Raw genomic sequence first — 16,644 nt, 5'->3', positions numbered from 1 at the left:
TTGATTATAGTATTGTTATTTGCAGGCAAACCAAAACTTTCCAATCATAAGAGGTTACGGTACATTTGGTGACTTCAGTTTTGAGAGCATTTTCAAAGTTTTTTTCCTCCAAGTAGCGGGTTACAATATATTGCATACTGATACGCTGATAAGCCCGACTAAAATAAGATATCTTCTGTTTTCTGATGCTTATGTATGTACGTAGGGTACAAGTGATATATATCACCAGATGAGATTTAGTGAGATTTAGTGATTTATATCAATCATCTCACTTGGACCTGAGGTGAGAAATATGAGAAATATGAGATTTAATATAAAAACATTCGCTCTGTCTCAAATGAGGCCCCCGCTGAACAAAATAAGAGCGAAAGTTGAATTAAAAAGAGAATCTTTATTTCCTCTCCAATTCATATTGTTAAGCTGGTCTAGACCAAGAGGAGTTAATTGTTTTGGACTCGATTATTTGAGGGTAAGGTTTAATAACTAACAATTAATTAATAGTTGATATTTACATATGTATAATAAAATATTCCACAGTTGGCGATAAAACGACAAGCGACATTCGAAATGGACGAATTTAATATTCAAGTAATTAATTCAATATTAAATGAATGAAAATTAATTCCTTATAATTTTGTTGTATACAAATACTAGGAAGTGGTGAACTGGACGTGTTCAACTGACCGTGACTCCAGGCTAAATTTACTAAAGATTTTAATTAGATGCACCCCCCACGACGAGTTGAAGATAGTGCAAAGATTCGTAGATAATGCTAAGAAGAGGAAATCGGCACATACTAATAAACATTTATCCAAAAAGAAACGACATGCTGTTGGAAAGGAAGTGGTTGGCGTCGTTGCGCAGATGTCGACTACTGTCGCACAAATGCCAACGACACCACCACCAACCTCTTGGTGGGAGGAGGTCGGGATGGATGGATTTGTGTCACTGGACTGTGAAATGGTGACCCTAAATCAAAAAAATTCACATGGAAAATTCATCCAAAAAGCTGCCACCGTAGGAATTGTTGATTGGAAGAAAGATACAATTTTAAATGTGAGTAAATATTATAGAAATCGATATTGTTTAAAGATAATGAGAGAAAACCTAAGAATATTTATTTATAGGAGACGGTGTATCACAAGGCAGGAAGTTATAAAGTCAACTCATACGCAAAGAAGATTAATGGTTTCGAAGGCTCTGTTTTGGAAAAAGGGAGAGAACTCTCAGCAGTTAAAGAACAAACGGAATCGATTATAGAGGGAAAAGTTGTTGTAACAGCCGGGGGTGCATCAGATTTGTTAAGTCTTGGACTGGTACCGTCAGATTATGAACTATTTGATATTCAAACGGTGTTTCGAAAATGGTCAGGGCAATTTACAAAAGCAGGGGACAAAGTTTACCAGCCGATAAATCTAAGATCGTTGTATTTCCACTATTTCGGCGAAGATATTCAATCAGGGATTCACTCCGCTTTAACAGATGCTCGTGCCACTATGAGATTATTCCAAGAAATTTATCTACCATTAGCACTAGCAAAAAATCCATTTTCTCGGTCATATGAAATTGAGGACGGCGAGTTTGATAATATTAAAAAAATATGAATCGCCTTTCAGAAATAAAGAATACATGATAAATGAGTAATTCAACGTCTTGTAATTTATTTTTAAGTTTATTGTAACAAAAAATCTCGGAATAGCTTTTGTGCACAAGAGTGACATTTGCATATTCATTCTACTTGACTAAAATTTCGTTTTTTTGGTTGTCGTTTCCTGCTAATTCGTTTTGCATTTTATAATGGTTATTTATTGCACACAGTTTACTGGCCGTTTCAACAGAGATTTGGTTCCTTTGGTCAGACATAATCTGACCCAAGGTCGAAAAATTTCTTTCGATCGCACCTGTACTAGCTGGTAGAGCAAACAATTTCATCACCATGTCAAGCATCTCCTTTGGGACAGAGTCCTTTGATGCAGCCTTCCACCATGATATTGCCGTCATTTGTGCAGAAATTGATTCATTTTGGTATTGCTTGTAAAAGAATTCAGATGCTTCTTCGTTTAAGGCGGCGGTTGGGACTAAAAATTTGGATTTTTATCAGATATGCAATACAGTCCTGATTCTCTTTGCTCCGATGTCAAACGTGAGCCTAAAAATAAATTTGAAATAAGATATATATATATATATTATATACTGTGGTATAAATGAACAGATATCATTTAACAATTAACTTATTTTTACATTAAAAGACATACCTTTGTACTTAGGATGCAAGATATGCGCCGCGATTGCGGTCTGTGTAAGACCAAGTTTCTTTTGCTTCAAAAAATACTCGTTAGTTGTGATTCTTCGCGGAAGACTGCAGCAAAGCGTAATTCACATTTCAGCCGCATCTGCGAGCGTGGAATGTTCTTTCTGCATCTGAAAAGAAATAGGAAGAACTCTGAAATGGAAAGTGGTCTGCACAAACGTCATAAATTGCACATATGTCAGACCTCGTCAAGTGCTACACAAATAGGCTGCAACAGTTCTACCATATCTTCTACATTGTTATAAACCGAGTTATCTTCAACGACCTCTTTCAATTTTTGGAAGCTTTCTTTCCCACGATGATCTTTATCCTTGCATAACTCACGAACAATGCCTAAATATTTACTGTGGTTTTCCAGATAATTTAAAAAAGAGTCAATTTGGGAGTTCCAGCGGGTAGTTCCGGGAAGAACCGGTCGTTTACCTCCCATCTCGTCCAATCGGCCACTCGTAAAGTGATGGTTTCGAATGTAGGTCTGAACATGTCGTATTTTCTCAGCAAGATCTTTGTCCGTAAATTTCTCTCCGATAAGATTGAAAAGGTGCGCGTGGCATCCATAAACTTATTCATCCATATGTGGATAATCTTTACGAATTAACGTCTGCATTGCCGTCATTGTAGAACAATTATCAGTTACAATTCCAACGATTGAGCAATTAAGTGATTATGTGCAATAATCAATAGCCTTCTGGAGATACTTGAAACATGTTTCACTGTCTTTTTTCGGCTCCAGTACTTTCGGCGGATAGGAAGTACGATCCCGATGGCGTGGCAAGGCAGTGTGAGAGTACAGGCTTATTTTGATTCGTGGACCAGCCGCCTTGCAATAAAACACCAACCTTATGTTCAATTTCGGATTTCCGCAAATCCAGAACTCGTTGATAGTGAGTATCCAAAATCGTCGTTCGAACTGTTTCCCTGGACGGAATATTATACGCTGGGTTTAGCGACGCAACAAATTCTTTAAATTGTGGATGAGAGACCACGTTAAAGGGTAAATTTGAGACGAAAATAAAACTTCCGAGCTTGAAGTCGAGCTTATTCTTCTCAGTTGCATTAACGGATTTGAAATATTTGCGCAAGTTTGATTGTGCTCCCCCTTTGGACTCAGGCATTTGATCGCTTAAAAACGGCATTTGCGCTGAGGTCCCGGCTTTGTTTTGTCGTAATGCTTTACAGGAAGATAAATGTTTATTTAATCGGTCGGCTTGAGAGCTCACTTTCTGACCACACTTTTTGCATGTCGACATTGAACTTCGATCAGGCTTTCCATTAGCATCGAACACACTATCGAAGTTTTCCCAAACATTGCTTCGAGGCTTCCCTGGTAGTTTCTGCTGATTTGCTGATTTCGTCTGACCTTGAGTGCTAGCCACGACCGGAATTTGTCGCTCGGGCGCCCCGGTATCCAACTGCTCTAGTGTCCATTCGCCTAGAATCTCATCGTCTTCTGTGATCATTCTGCCTAGTTTTTAATTATTTAATAGAGACTTAGCAATAATTCAAAAATTCGATTTAATATTTGATAAATACCAGGGCTCATGCAGGGCAAGAATTGAGCTATTTGAGCAGGATTAACAGCGACAGTAACTTGATCAATAAGGTTTCCTTTAAGATCGCTTGGTGCTGGTCATAGAAAAAAATATATTATACCTCGAGCTGTACATATGTCACAAGGTGCACAAAAGTCAGCTTTGCTCATCACAAATAGTAATTAGCCAAAATAATCCTCACCATTTTGCAAACCTTCAATTTGATTACTGTTTTTCTCGATGTTTTCATGTGTGATCTGGCTTCCGCCTGCTGATTCTTCTTCCTCTGCTTTAATTAAAAAGGTCAGTATATTAACGAACGCATTAATTATAAATAATATATTACCATACCTAAAATATCCAAAATTTCTTGCTCCTGGGATGCAGTCATTTTCTCCACCGTCCCGAATTTAAAAACTACAGAATTGTTTCTTTTTCGTCTAGCCATGCTGTTTGGCTCGAATTAACTTGTTTTAATAGCTTGTTTCGATATTCTTTAGCTATTGTATTACCAAATAAATTTTTATTTTAAAAGTATTGATGACCTGTGCAGAGAGAATTTTGATTATATGCTCTTTTCCTTAGCCGTGGTTTTGTCCGTAAGATGGAGGTGGAATAAATCTCATAAATCTCATATTTCTAATAAATCTCACTATTTCTCATAAATCTCACTATTTCTCACTGAGATGAGATTTGTGGACGACTAGTGAGATTTCTGCAACCCTGGTAGGGTAATAACCGTTTTTTTCCACACTCCTGCAGGAACACGTTGTGTTCATAGACCTCCTTAATTTGAAAGGTTCCAAAATTTTCCCAAACTCATCCTTTTCCGGAAAAATTCAATAGTTTTGGGAGATTTTGTTATTTTCTTTATTTTCTCGATTTCATGATGCACTTTACTATGACCTAATGTATGGGATAACTTGGTTCCTTTATATGGAGATGGTTCAGATGTGAGCAGTTTTCGTCATCAATGACTGTAAATTTCTCCAAGCATTTACTGTTCAATTTTACGAAACCAGTTTTAGTTGATTTTTCTTGATAATTGAGATGATTGGGGATTTTCTTGTTTGTCACCAATGAAGCCTTTAGTTTATAGGCTTCAATATGGAACACTTTAGAAGGATCCATTTCCAACTATTTCCCAGACTAGCTAACGGATTTGGTAGCATGAGTGGTGAAAGTTGTACAACATAACGTATTCATATAGGGAGATTTACTGGGGGTGTGGCCTGAAATGTGTTTCAATTTCACTTTAACAGCTTCCTGATACATTCTACTTGTGTGGTGGTTTGTGAATTTTGAAGTCCTCTCAACATTTAAATTCAGTATTAATAATAGTATCAAACGATCAAAATGCAAAGATGCAAAAAGTCACTGCCTCGAGTAGGGTTCGAACTCGTGACCAAGAAATTGGAGAGAGTATGCACCATCAAGCTGATGTGTGCTGGCGCACAAATGGCGGATCCACCACCACCACTGTGATTGCATCATCTTTTTGATGCAAGGATATGTGGCGATGATGATGCATTTGGCCCACCCCGAATGTACACCGAGTTATTTGGTTGGCTCTCCCTGTTCCTCCATAAGCGGCACTCGAATACATAAGATCGATTCTTCTGTTGGAATCTATATTCTGTGAAGCGGCACTCGAATACATTATGTCGGTCTATCCGCTACTAAAGTAGGGGAATCTCTTCATCCATGAAGCTGGTCAAGAAAAACAATTCAGCTTCAACACCAACACTTTCAAAAATAACGGGAACCGTCATTATATAGTAATCTTACATAACATTTAAGAATAGCATTTATTGATTGTTGTGAGGATGTTGTTGAAATGGTTCATTTAAGTTATTAAATGTTTTTAGAATTGCCATCGCGACGTCAGTCTTGAACAGAAATCAAATGTCGAGAGCCACAGTTTATCGGAATTCTTTAATAATCCCAGTTACAGTGACACTGATCCATTGCAGAAGAAATTCGTCACAAATTTGCAAGATTTGGTTTCTGTAGATGGGTTTCCTTTATCCTTTGTGTCTGGGCTCGGATTCAGTAATTTAATTCATGAAATAAACCCGCGGCTAAATATACCATCACGATGGACAGTTTCTAGAAACCTGCAACAGACGGTGAAAAAAATTGTGCGTAAAAATCGCAGACTTAGAACTTTGTCAATTTTAAATCACTAAATATTGTTTCTTGTATGACAAGGTTATCCCTGCTCTAATCATGGAAATTAAGGCCGTCGAAAACTATAATCTACATCTATCGACGGACATTTGGACAAGCAAAAGAGGTGATGGAATCATGGGATTAAAGGCACACTATATAAAAGAAATTGATGGAAGGTGGGAAATTGTCACGTCAACTTTATCAGTTCGCCAATTCAACGATCGACATACTGCGGAGAATGTGAAACTCAAATTAATGGAGTGTTTGGCATACTTGGATATTAGTACAGAAAAGGTGACAATCACGGAAACTTTAAAAAATTTGTGAATGACTATATCAAGAAAAATTATTTCAGATTGGATATCTCGTCACTGATGGTGCTCACAACATGGTGTCTGCATTTCGGGACTGGTTGGATGACGATGAGCTTCTTACTTCTCATGAAGACGATGAGGGCAATTTAGCAACCCCGGATCTATCAACACTGGATGACGATTACGTTATGGAAACAGACGACAGATATGATATCGAGAATGATCCCGGTGATGAACAAATACTGGACGTTCCATTGGGGCTTGTATTCCGAATTTCTTGTTATGCACATAAGCTTCAATTGGTTGCTAAGGATGCGATAAATCAGAATCCCAAAAGTCAAAAAATACTCAAAGGCGTTCATGGAATTGTGAGTTTTTTAAGAAGTCTAATTATTGGAGGGCTCGACTACTTAATGTGATGGGGAAGGAGTTGATCAAGCCGGCTCCAACGCGCTGGAATTCTAATTTTTACGTGCTTAAAAGATTAACAGAGGTACCTTATTACGTGGTTCATATTATTGAATATTTGCATTAACAACCAATTACTTCAAAGTAAAATACTTTTGAATAGGAGACTGTCTATGAAACGGTGTCGAATTTGATTCTGGAAGCCTGGATATCTCCGAGGAGACCGAAAAATGTTCCTGAGATTCCAACAATGCAAGACATGGAAATTTTGGTAGAGCTACGAAATCTCTTGTCCCCCATTACAGAGGCTACCAACGCTTTACAAGCTGATGGAATAACTTCTTGCTTAATTTATTATCAAGTAGTATCAACATTTGATGGTATGTACAGGGTGGTTAAAATGTCACGCCACAATGGAAAATTTTTCAATGGGAAAAGTCCCTAAATCTCCATTAGTTACAAAATTTGGGATTTAGATTTTTATAAATTATTATCAAAACTGATCACAAAATTCTTAAAATGTTGCATTTTAGAGACAAAATTTCGGTAACTAATGGAAATTTATGGATTTTTCCCATCGAAAAATTTTCCATTGTAGCGTGACATTTTAACCACCCTGTATTTGATAAACTTGAATACGTATGTATTTGAAATGTTCCTACCTTTACTAAATGATTGGTCATTCGCCTTTTAAGAGATTGCAAAAATCAAAACGAAGCATTTTACCCCTTTAAAGTCCCAACTCCTTCAGCAACTAATTCGTCGATTTGGTGAGAAAATCAGGCTGGAGAATCATATAATAATTAGTGCCATACTTGATCCAAGACAGAAGTTGGACGTATGTCGAAGTAATGTTTTATATTTTTTAACAAGCTTGTTCATGGGTAACTTAGTATCATTTTTTGAAAATCTAGTGAATGTTGCTTGCAATGGAGTTACCAAATTGGAAACACCCACTGCAGACACAGCTACAAATTTCCTCCGGATGCTAATTTATCCAAATGGGCCACCTGAAAATACTTGTTCTATACCAGCCCCTAATGTGAATGATCCGTTCTCGAAGTTGGCATCCATTACATACGAACCAGGATTCTCCTCTGACGAAGTGGACCGTTATTTGGCTCTTCCACGAATTCCGTCATCTTCAAACCCGCTTGAATTCTGGGCCCAAAATAAAGTATCTTTCCCTAAGCTTAGCAAACTTGCACAACAATTTCTAGCCATTCCGGCATCGACAGGCGGCGCTGAACGGTTGTTTTCATCGACTGGGTCTTTAGGAAGAGCTCGACGATCAAGTTTACTTCCTATAACTTTAGAAAACATGGTTTTACATAAACAACACCGCCTATCAACTTTGGCCAAGAAAACTAACGATCGCCAAAAATCAAGGAAAAGAAAAATTGCCACAGGAAGCAGCCCAAGCAAAAACATGAGGAACGAGAAAGAGGACGAAATTGTTTTTAAATGATTTTTTGGCTGATTTATTCTATTAGCATTCTGTATTGTCTTAACTTTAATTACAAGGTCGATTGCACATGTACCTAAATTTTAAAAATTTGAAGCAATAGTACATCAATTTTGGTAATTGTTATTATTCAATATAGCTGCTAAATAAAATATTGTTCGAATTTTTACTCGTTCTCAAACATACAAAGTTGACGTATTGCAAAATGAATTATATATTGTAATTTTGTAGCAGTAAAACTTTGCGATTAGTTTTGACAACTTAGCGACTCGTTAAGAAAGATTAAATAATTTTCTGAGAAGAATGTGAGAGCACTATGTATGTATGTCATATACAATCGAGTCATGTGTGGCTCAGACAAGGAAGAAAAACAAGTGAATGAGTGAGGGTAATGAGGGAATGATTCATCAGAACGGAGGAATGAGTGAAGAGAAGAGAACGAAGGAGTGAGTGAGGAGTGAAGGGAGTGAAGGAGTTTTGCCATAAAATAACGATGAATGAGGCTTCACGCTGCCTCCCTTCCCCGAGTGAGGGGAATGAAGGATGGTTTCACACGGGGTAAAAAAGAATGAAGCTGAGTGAAGCGAGGCTAACTTGCACAGGTATGGTTGCCACAAGCCCATAGGTGGGGTAGGGAAATATGCTATCCTATCCATGGTCTTGCACACCTTACGTTAGGCGCTTAGCACCACACTCCATGAGGGTATGGTTTTTAAATTTTGAACCTTCTTGCATTACTAGCCGACGGGGGCCAATAAATTCAAATTTCCTTTGACAGGACAATTTTGAACAACTAATTACTCTTTATAATTTTGAAATTCCACTTACGTGTTTTTACATAAAATCAAGCTTCGAGCGTCCTAACGTCATTTTAAAACTTAGCATCGAGGGCACTAACGTCGTTTTAGAATTAGTGCGACGACATGCATGTGCATATTTAAACTAACGTATTATGTATGTATGCATATGTATGTATGTATGTATTTATAATGTGAATTTATGATTTATATAAAACTAAAATCATCTGCAGATAAATAAACAGATGAATAACTGAACACCTTCAACGGGTAATTGCTAAGTAATATATACGTTCACATGTATGTACATACATTATGCATTCACGGATATGCGCATATCTAAATATGTAGATATCTATGTAAGTATGTACTTAGCTCTCGTTAATTAAATTAATTTATTGGTTAATTAATGCCAACAAAATGTACGATGTGGCTTCGTTGAACATTTGCAAGTATTTCAGGATTACTGCCGGACTTTAAATATTGGCTAACTTTATATTTTTTTACGCTTTAGATTTTTAATCTTTGTAAACTCGTGAGTAACCAAGAGATGCATTTCTCTGTCTGGTTAGATACATATGTATGTGCAAATAAATACTCATAAAAGTCAAGCCCATATTTAACGATTAAATTTGAAAATGTGTACAAAATTTCTACACTTAAACGCATTCACAGTTATATTTCTCTGTATCGGAGTTGGATACTCAATGGCACAACGAATTTCAATTCGTGTCAAAAAGACGTCTAAACGTAAGTAAATAAATAAGGTTTACGTATCTGAAAGAAAAATATAAAATTTTGTTTTTGATTAAAAAATGAATGTAAACTAAATTATTGTGCATCCAAAACCAATTTTTCCCGTTTTGTAATACCGGTTTTAAATTTTACTAAAAACGGCTCTAAAAAAAATTTTATGTACCACACTCGAAACTCGTTTTTTGTAATAAAAATGGTTTTTGAGCAACAATCAATCACTTCTTGTTATTTTTCATATATTTTTCCCTTAAATTTTGACACAGTTTAAATTTTACTATATTGCACTCTTAAAAATATGATTACAAAATTAAACCCTTAAATCGGTTCTATACAAATTTCAAACTCTGGAAAAATCAAAATCGGGTTTTTTAACTTGTTCCGATTTTGAATGCCCTACATATACACATAAGTAATTTAATGAAGTTTTCTTTTCTGAATATTTATCTAGCCCAAATTTACACCTTGGCCGGTTGTATATTTGACCTACCCAAGTCAGAATCTGGCCACGTGTATAAAATTGGAACAAACAGGAACTGTGTTAATATATATTTGCAAGAAAACTGCACCGGAGAATTCATCCGATATCAAGAAGCTCCTCCGTCCATGGTCATTCGATTTGCATCTAAATGGGAAGACGACATTTCTCTTGACGATGAAATGGTTGCTGTTTCCTCTATCGGGCCCTGCTTTGACAAATGTGATCCCCGGAATTGGGTCGGAATGAGGAGAGACGTCCCAGCTAAGGGTACTTTATTTAACGGCGCCGCCTATACGACAGGTATAATAAATACGTTTCAAGTTTTTGCAATTTATTTCAAAAAAGTATTTGCAAAGTAGATATTCGCATAATGGCGAACAAGCCTTTGATGCATTTTTCAGCATAAGACTTTTTGGTAATCATGTAATACTCGAAATATTTAGAAATACTACTCAATCTGATTATTTGTACCAGAGTTAGGACTTTTTTATCAGTCACTCGCCCTCCTCTACGCTCGCTAGTTCGTCAAATATTTACTCCCTTTCTTTACCCCTCCCCCTCGCTCCAAAATGAGGAAGAGGGCCGACATCGACTTAATTATATTTTAGGGCTCAAGTTCTATTTTTGGGGATAAACCTTCTTTAAGCAATCTTTAAGCAAAAAACTCGGGAATTTCTTTTAAAAAAACTCGCAACGCAGAAACCTATAAAACGCGTCTTTGCAATTTCAGGTCCTAAAAGAAATTTCGAACTTTCGGGAAAGGAATGTAAAACCTTCACCCCTAACATACTTACGTGGGAATCAATCCGAATTTCGGGAACGTCTGCATCCACGTGCGTCGAATTACATGAGTCCCCCACATGCAGTGGTGGAAACTCGTTCCAATTGCGCCCAGGATACCCGTACTTGAGTGACTTGAATAAGTGGGGTTTCTCGGGTGGGCGAAAGACTGCAATTTTTCTCAAATCAGTCTCACTGTGCGGAAATGGTTGTCCCGAACTTGAATTAGCGACGGAGACTAGGGTTCCAAATACTAAACCCCCCACGACAACAGGCGCCACAAACTTGACCATGACAGCCACCAATACAAGTACGTATTAAAAACGTTAGGACATCCAAAACCGAAATATTTTGACCAACTTTTCTAAAACCCATTTTCGATTTTTCCACCTTTTAAATTTTTTAACACCAGTTTTACACCAAATTGAAATAAAATTGAAATATAGTGTGCTAAAAAATAAAATTTAGGTAATAAATTCAGAAAAAAATCTTTTTTTCGGAACAATTAATTCTTAAATGAGAGACTACAAATGGTAATTATTCAGTAGCCCGAAAACAAGTTTAAGATATTATACAAAATCCAAAACTGGTTTTGACCAGGGATAAAATTTTGTTTCACAAAATTTTTTTCGAAAATTTAAACCTGATCTTTGGTTACATGGAAAACCGGTTTTACATAATCGGGAAAACCGATTTTGGATACCTTACTAACTGTTTTGATGGAATTCCTGGTTTAGAAGAAGCTTCGAGCAACTTTGAGCACGCGGAAGGATCTCCGGTCTGGGTCGATATGTTAACCGTCTTCGTGGTCTTGTTTGCTTTCGGATTGGGTGGCGTTTATTTTATTCGACGTTATCGAAAAGTACATTTGATAGAGTCGTATAAACCTTGTAACATTACGTACAACGCGAGGACTCAAAATATTTAGGTGATGAACCAATTCATGTTGCAATAAATATGTACACTATGAATAAAATATTTTAACGTATTGATACCCAAACATAAACATGCGTGCACAATTAGAAAATTACATGTTTGCGTAAGAAAAGAACGCACTTACAACAATATCGCAACTCACAATGAAGAGCTCCGAACGTATGCTCACAGATTTGTATCAAAGTGGTGCCAATCTGTAGTGTCTGCAAAAAGTTTAAAGTAAATTATGTTTCTTGAGAGGTTGTCAACAAATTTCAGCATAAAGCTAGGTATTCACCTCTTGTTTATCGGGTGAATTTACATAACCTGCTTACATACATTCGAATACAAAAGCACGAGATGTATCTTGTATTTCAATTAATATGCCACTGCTGATGATTCAAGAGATGGATCGTGAGGTCTTTTTTAGAATTTGTAAATTCTACAGTTTATAATCGAAGTTCATAAATAAACTCTAAAGTACTAATTGCCTCAGTGTTTGTAACAAGGTTGAGAAAATTACGAGTCTCTGACTTTGAACAAAAGAACGCAAAACTATTCGACTTACGTAATTATTGTTACCATGCACATAAATACATGTAAATTTAAAGGTCATCCGTAGGAAGTACAAGTACACTAAAAATATTTTGTCACACATTTTGGCATATGTATGTATGTACGTATTAGCTGATATGAGTACATATTATGCATCTAAATGTCTCTGGACAAAATAAAACAAATAACTACAATAATTGCGTAACGGAGTATTATTAAGTTATTTTAAATTTGTAACCAACGTAAATTACTGAGCATGTCGACTTCAACCCTCCCATATAAATATATCTCGAAAATTGAGCGTATCAACATACCCTACCTTGTGAAGGATAGAGGAGTTTGCTAGATTTCGGAAAACTTTTCAACTTTCGTACTTCTAAATTTACTTCGCAGTTGGGTGTATTTCTATTTCGTAAACTTATCATTTGAATTAAATTCCTTAGAAATCGCAAGACGACAGAACTTTTTCACTGATATACGAAATTTGAAAACTAATATTCTTCCAATCCCTACCAAGACATATGTTTTTAACTTCGCAAGTTAGCTAAATGAATGTGAAATAATAGTCGTATCATATCCGAATAATATTTGCAGTATAAAATTACATAATACAACAAATCAGGATCATCTACAGGCAAACACACCAATCGCACTTTCCACCGAAACCATGCAGTTCTCCAACTTAAAAAAATTATAAATGTTCTCAGACTTTTGAAATACTCCAACCTCCAGAAACTTAATAGACCTGCATTTGGTATTTTGGAGGGAATGCAGAGGTTCACCATGCTAACGGAATATTTATACCCGCCATATATCACGTGGGACAGAGTCAAATGGAAGCCAAAACGTACTCCCGCCGTTAAGCTCGGTCCGTGGTGGGCGTTATCCATTTTGACAATTTTTACGACATCGCACTTCTTGCTTGTCGGCCTTCACGAGCTAACAACATATCAGAAGGAGATCTCATTTCGACAAGTCTTACTGCTGGTTATTTACCTGTGTTTAAGCGCGTTATCAATTACTTGTATTGTCACCTGTGTGCACGAAGTGGACGAAATTTGCTTCATGCTTGGTAACATTGGGACCATTATTCACGATGAGAAGGGTATGCATATATGCAGAACAAGAATATTTCATAATTGTGATTTTAATCAGTATTGTAGACAGTGTTTCGTTTCTTGCGGGTTTTTTCTCATTTTTTGCACTGCAAAGCAAGAAATGCAAGAAATGCAAGAAAGTGCAAGAAACACAGCGCCATCTAGCGACGCGCCTACAGAACTATGGCGGCGGGAAGGTGTTTCTTGCACTTTGCATTTCTTGCGGGTAAAAACAGCTGAAAGAAACCAATTGCTTGCGGTTATTTCTTGCAGGTGGTTACTTGCACCCGAAACACTGATTGTAGATAAACTACTTCAAAATCAAAATCATAATCAAAATGTTAATCCCAATATGGACAATTTTTCTATCATATATGTCACACATTTTTAAAAAGTCAGTCGTTCAAGCAATTTCTAATTTTCAGATACCACTCGCGGACTCGGATTAATTCTAAATTTCATGATTCCCGCTCCCCTAACTATAGCATTTCTTGCCGCCACAATACCCATCTTACTCGATGACATAGACCCAACGTACTTTTTCTTCAGAAACGTTACCTGGCTTCCATCTTTATGCAAAATCTTAATGAGAGTAATTATCACTTTATTTTTTGCATTACACGGGCTAATCTTAATTTTTGGATTTATGGTATTCCTACCTTACTACTCCTTACTACCAATTTATAACTGTTTGAAATTTATCACGAATCCCAGACTAGCTCAACAGCAAACTAGCGCATGGCACGACAAAACCTCAAATTTAACTCTGGACTTGGAAACTACCCATAGAAACATTGCCAAATTCCGTAAGTGTTTCAGGAAATACCAAGAACTACAAATTCTCAACGTTGTTTTAAACCAAGTGCTCTACCTCATTCTTCCAGTCGCTCTGCAGGTTGGGATCTGTGTTTATTCCGTGTTTGGCTATCTGCTCATTAAATGGATTTGGTCGGTCCCTTTGCCCTTGTCGTTTATAGCGGTGACCGTGATGCTGGTGACAACGGTCTCTACGCACGTTCTGTTTCCTGTCAGCACAAATTTGACGCTTGGGTCAGAAAAGTTTCTAAACTTTTGGAAATTACAACAAATGTCGGCTTATAGGCGAAAGTTGTTGAAAAGTTGTAGATCTCTGAAAATCAGGGTGGGCCCATTTTACAGTATTGAAAAAGAATCCAGAGCTAGGTACACTCACTCACAAAATATGTTGTCTGCTTTTAGAGCAATCTGAGTTGAAAATTTTTTGAAGGCAACGGCAGAATATTGCTGATGACGCCAAGCAAGAGTGTGACAGATGTTTTTGAAATTTTTTGTATTATTTGCTAACTGTGCAAAATAGTTGTGCTTTCCCTCAAATCTCATCGTCCAAAGAGAAATTAATGGACCACTTTGCCTGACAACGAAAGAATAATGACACATGAAATGATGTTTTGGGATTAAGCGACAATCAGGGAACAGTTCCTTAAATTTGCAATGATGCTGTACAATTAATGATTCTAATCTAATCAGAATAGCCTCAGAAAACTCACGACAAAAAACAATACTCATCACATCTAAAAGCAAAAGGATTAATTCCCACTGTTTTATCGCTTCGTCTGTGAAAATTAGATCCCCAATTATAATTGGCAAATGCCTAATAAGGCACCACGCTTGAGCTGCTTTTGACCGATCCTATTCCCAGTATTATCTAACCTTATCGGGCTTGGTTTATTTTTGGAGTCTAGATATCCAAAATCATACGAGATAAGCCTTTGATTAATAGTGTCCAAATCAAAACACTTTAAAGAAATTAACTTTTGAAGTACTAACTTGATCTCGTATTGCACGACGCCTTCCAATAGGTCATGCATGATATCCACAGAAGGTGAATCAAGAAATTTGAAATATTTCAAGTCGTTAAAAATACAAGGTCTCTGTACCCCATTTGTTTTTCTTTGTAGATCAAGAGAATAATTTTCTGCGTTTCTGATTTTCATTTTCTCGTGCTGGAAAATAGTTTGAGCCTCTTCTTTGCTTGTGCAACAAATTCAATTAATTTGCAGTAATTACTGGCATTGAATGACTCATGAAATCCCAAAATTGCATTGCCTCCTAAATTATCAAAAACGATGGTACTAACTGTTCCAAATAGTTTTTCCATCCCTAATGTTTTAATACCCTCATTTTCAAGAATTTTAATGTCTGAAATAATTAAGCTAAGAATTGAATTAAGGCCGTATTTTTTCGCATCCTCGGAGTAAAATAAAGCTAATAAGTGTTGTTCTTAGTTGAGAATTGACAAAGTCAGGAGAATCTCGTAGCACAAAATATAGAGCCCCAATTTTATGAACTCCCCGTTTAGACCCAAGCGGATTAACCGTTTCAAAATCGTCATAAAACAATTGTAATTGTAAAGAGTCTGGAAATTTCGAAAATAATTCGTTGGATTTAAATGACTTTGAATGAGAATAACACGCGTAAGTTTTTGAAGTATGTTCATGAAAGTTTAAATACCTGGAATATTCCGGAAGTTTTACAATTTTTTCTAATGTTTTTAGCAGAGGTACATACATAAATGTGTCCTCAACCAATACTTGCTGCCTTTTGTTATTATTAACCCTTAATTCCACCCTGCTTCCTAATGTTAGTTCCCTTGGCGAGACAAATTGATCTTCCTTCAGCAAAAGCTTTTGTCTACGATATCCTGATTTTATTTCATCAAACGATTTAAGTAGGCTAATTGTCTGTGAATAAAATTTCTCAAATTCATTTGGGCAGAAAGGTTTCCCTAATTTGAGAATAATATTGAAGATATCATTCATTGAATATCTAAGTTCTCTCACAACGTAATCTACTGTAGAATTTGTTACACCTGTAGCAAGTAAAGAGGAACAAAAGTTAGACAACAATTCAGTAATTAATTTAATTCCTAGATCCACTGACATATTTTCCAGAGCAGAAGGGCATTGCTCTGCTTTATCGGCGTCAAAAGTTTTAGATATCCCCTCAATATTTTCTACGCTTACAGTATAATCAGATTTTGACTGCGAAATATTTTGCAAACTATTGCACTGATAAATTAAATTAA

At 36.4% G+C, this 16,644-nt stretch overlaps 2 protein-coding genes and 1 long non-coding RNA gene across 3 annotated transcripts; all 3 read left to right on the top strand.

Annotated features, from left to right (window-relative positions):
* Window positions 1-380: 380 nt before the first annotated feature.
* Window positions 381-769, top strand: LOC118436951. Its single transcript, XR_004835804.1, has 3 exons — window positions 381-469; window positions 538-588; window positions 655-769. It is a non-coding gene; the product is annotated as an uncharacterized LOC118436951 (long non-coding RNA).
* Window positions 770-786: 17 nt separating this feature from the next.
* On the top strand, window positions 787-1,649 carry LOC110854915. The gene is made up of 2 exons (XM_035855671.1): window positions 787-1,056; window positions 1,128-1,649. Exons 1-2 carry the CDS (start codon window positions 865-867, stop codon window positions 1,602-1,604), a joined length of 669 nt encoding a protein of 222 aa, XP_035711564.1. The 5' UTR covers window positions 787-864; the 3' UTR covers window positions 1,605-1,649.
* Window positions 1,650-6,072: 4,423 nt separating this feature from the next.
* Window positions 6,073-8,205, top strand: LOC110854914. Its single transcript, XM_022103344.1, has 4 exons — window positions 6,073-6,309; window positions 6,371-6,697; window positions 6,901-7,117; window positions 7,652-8,205. The coding sequence occupies exons 1-4, from the start codon at window positions 6,073-6,075 to the stop codon at window positions 8,203-8,205; spliced, it is 1,335 nt and encodes a 444-aa protein (XP_021959036.1).
* The last annotated feature ends 8,439 nt before the right edge of the window (window positions 8,206-16,644 follow it).

This window comes from Folsomia candida, unplaced genomic scaffold (genome assembly GCF_002217175.1).
Source record: "Folsomia candida strain VU population unplaced genomic scaffold, ASM221717v1 Fcan01_Sc011, whole genome shotgun sequence".
NCBI classification, from domain to species: Eukaryota; Metazoa; Arthropoda; class Collembola; order Entomobryomorpha; family Isotomidae; genus Folsomia; species Folsomia candida.
The sequence above is the reverse complement of the archived record's forward strand: the minus strand, read 5'-3'. Positions and strand labels throughout refer to the sequence as shown.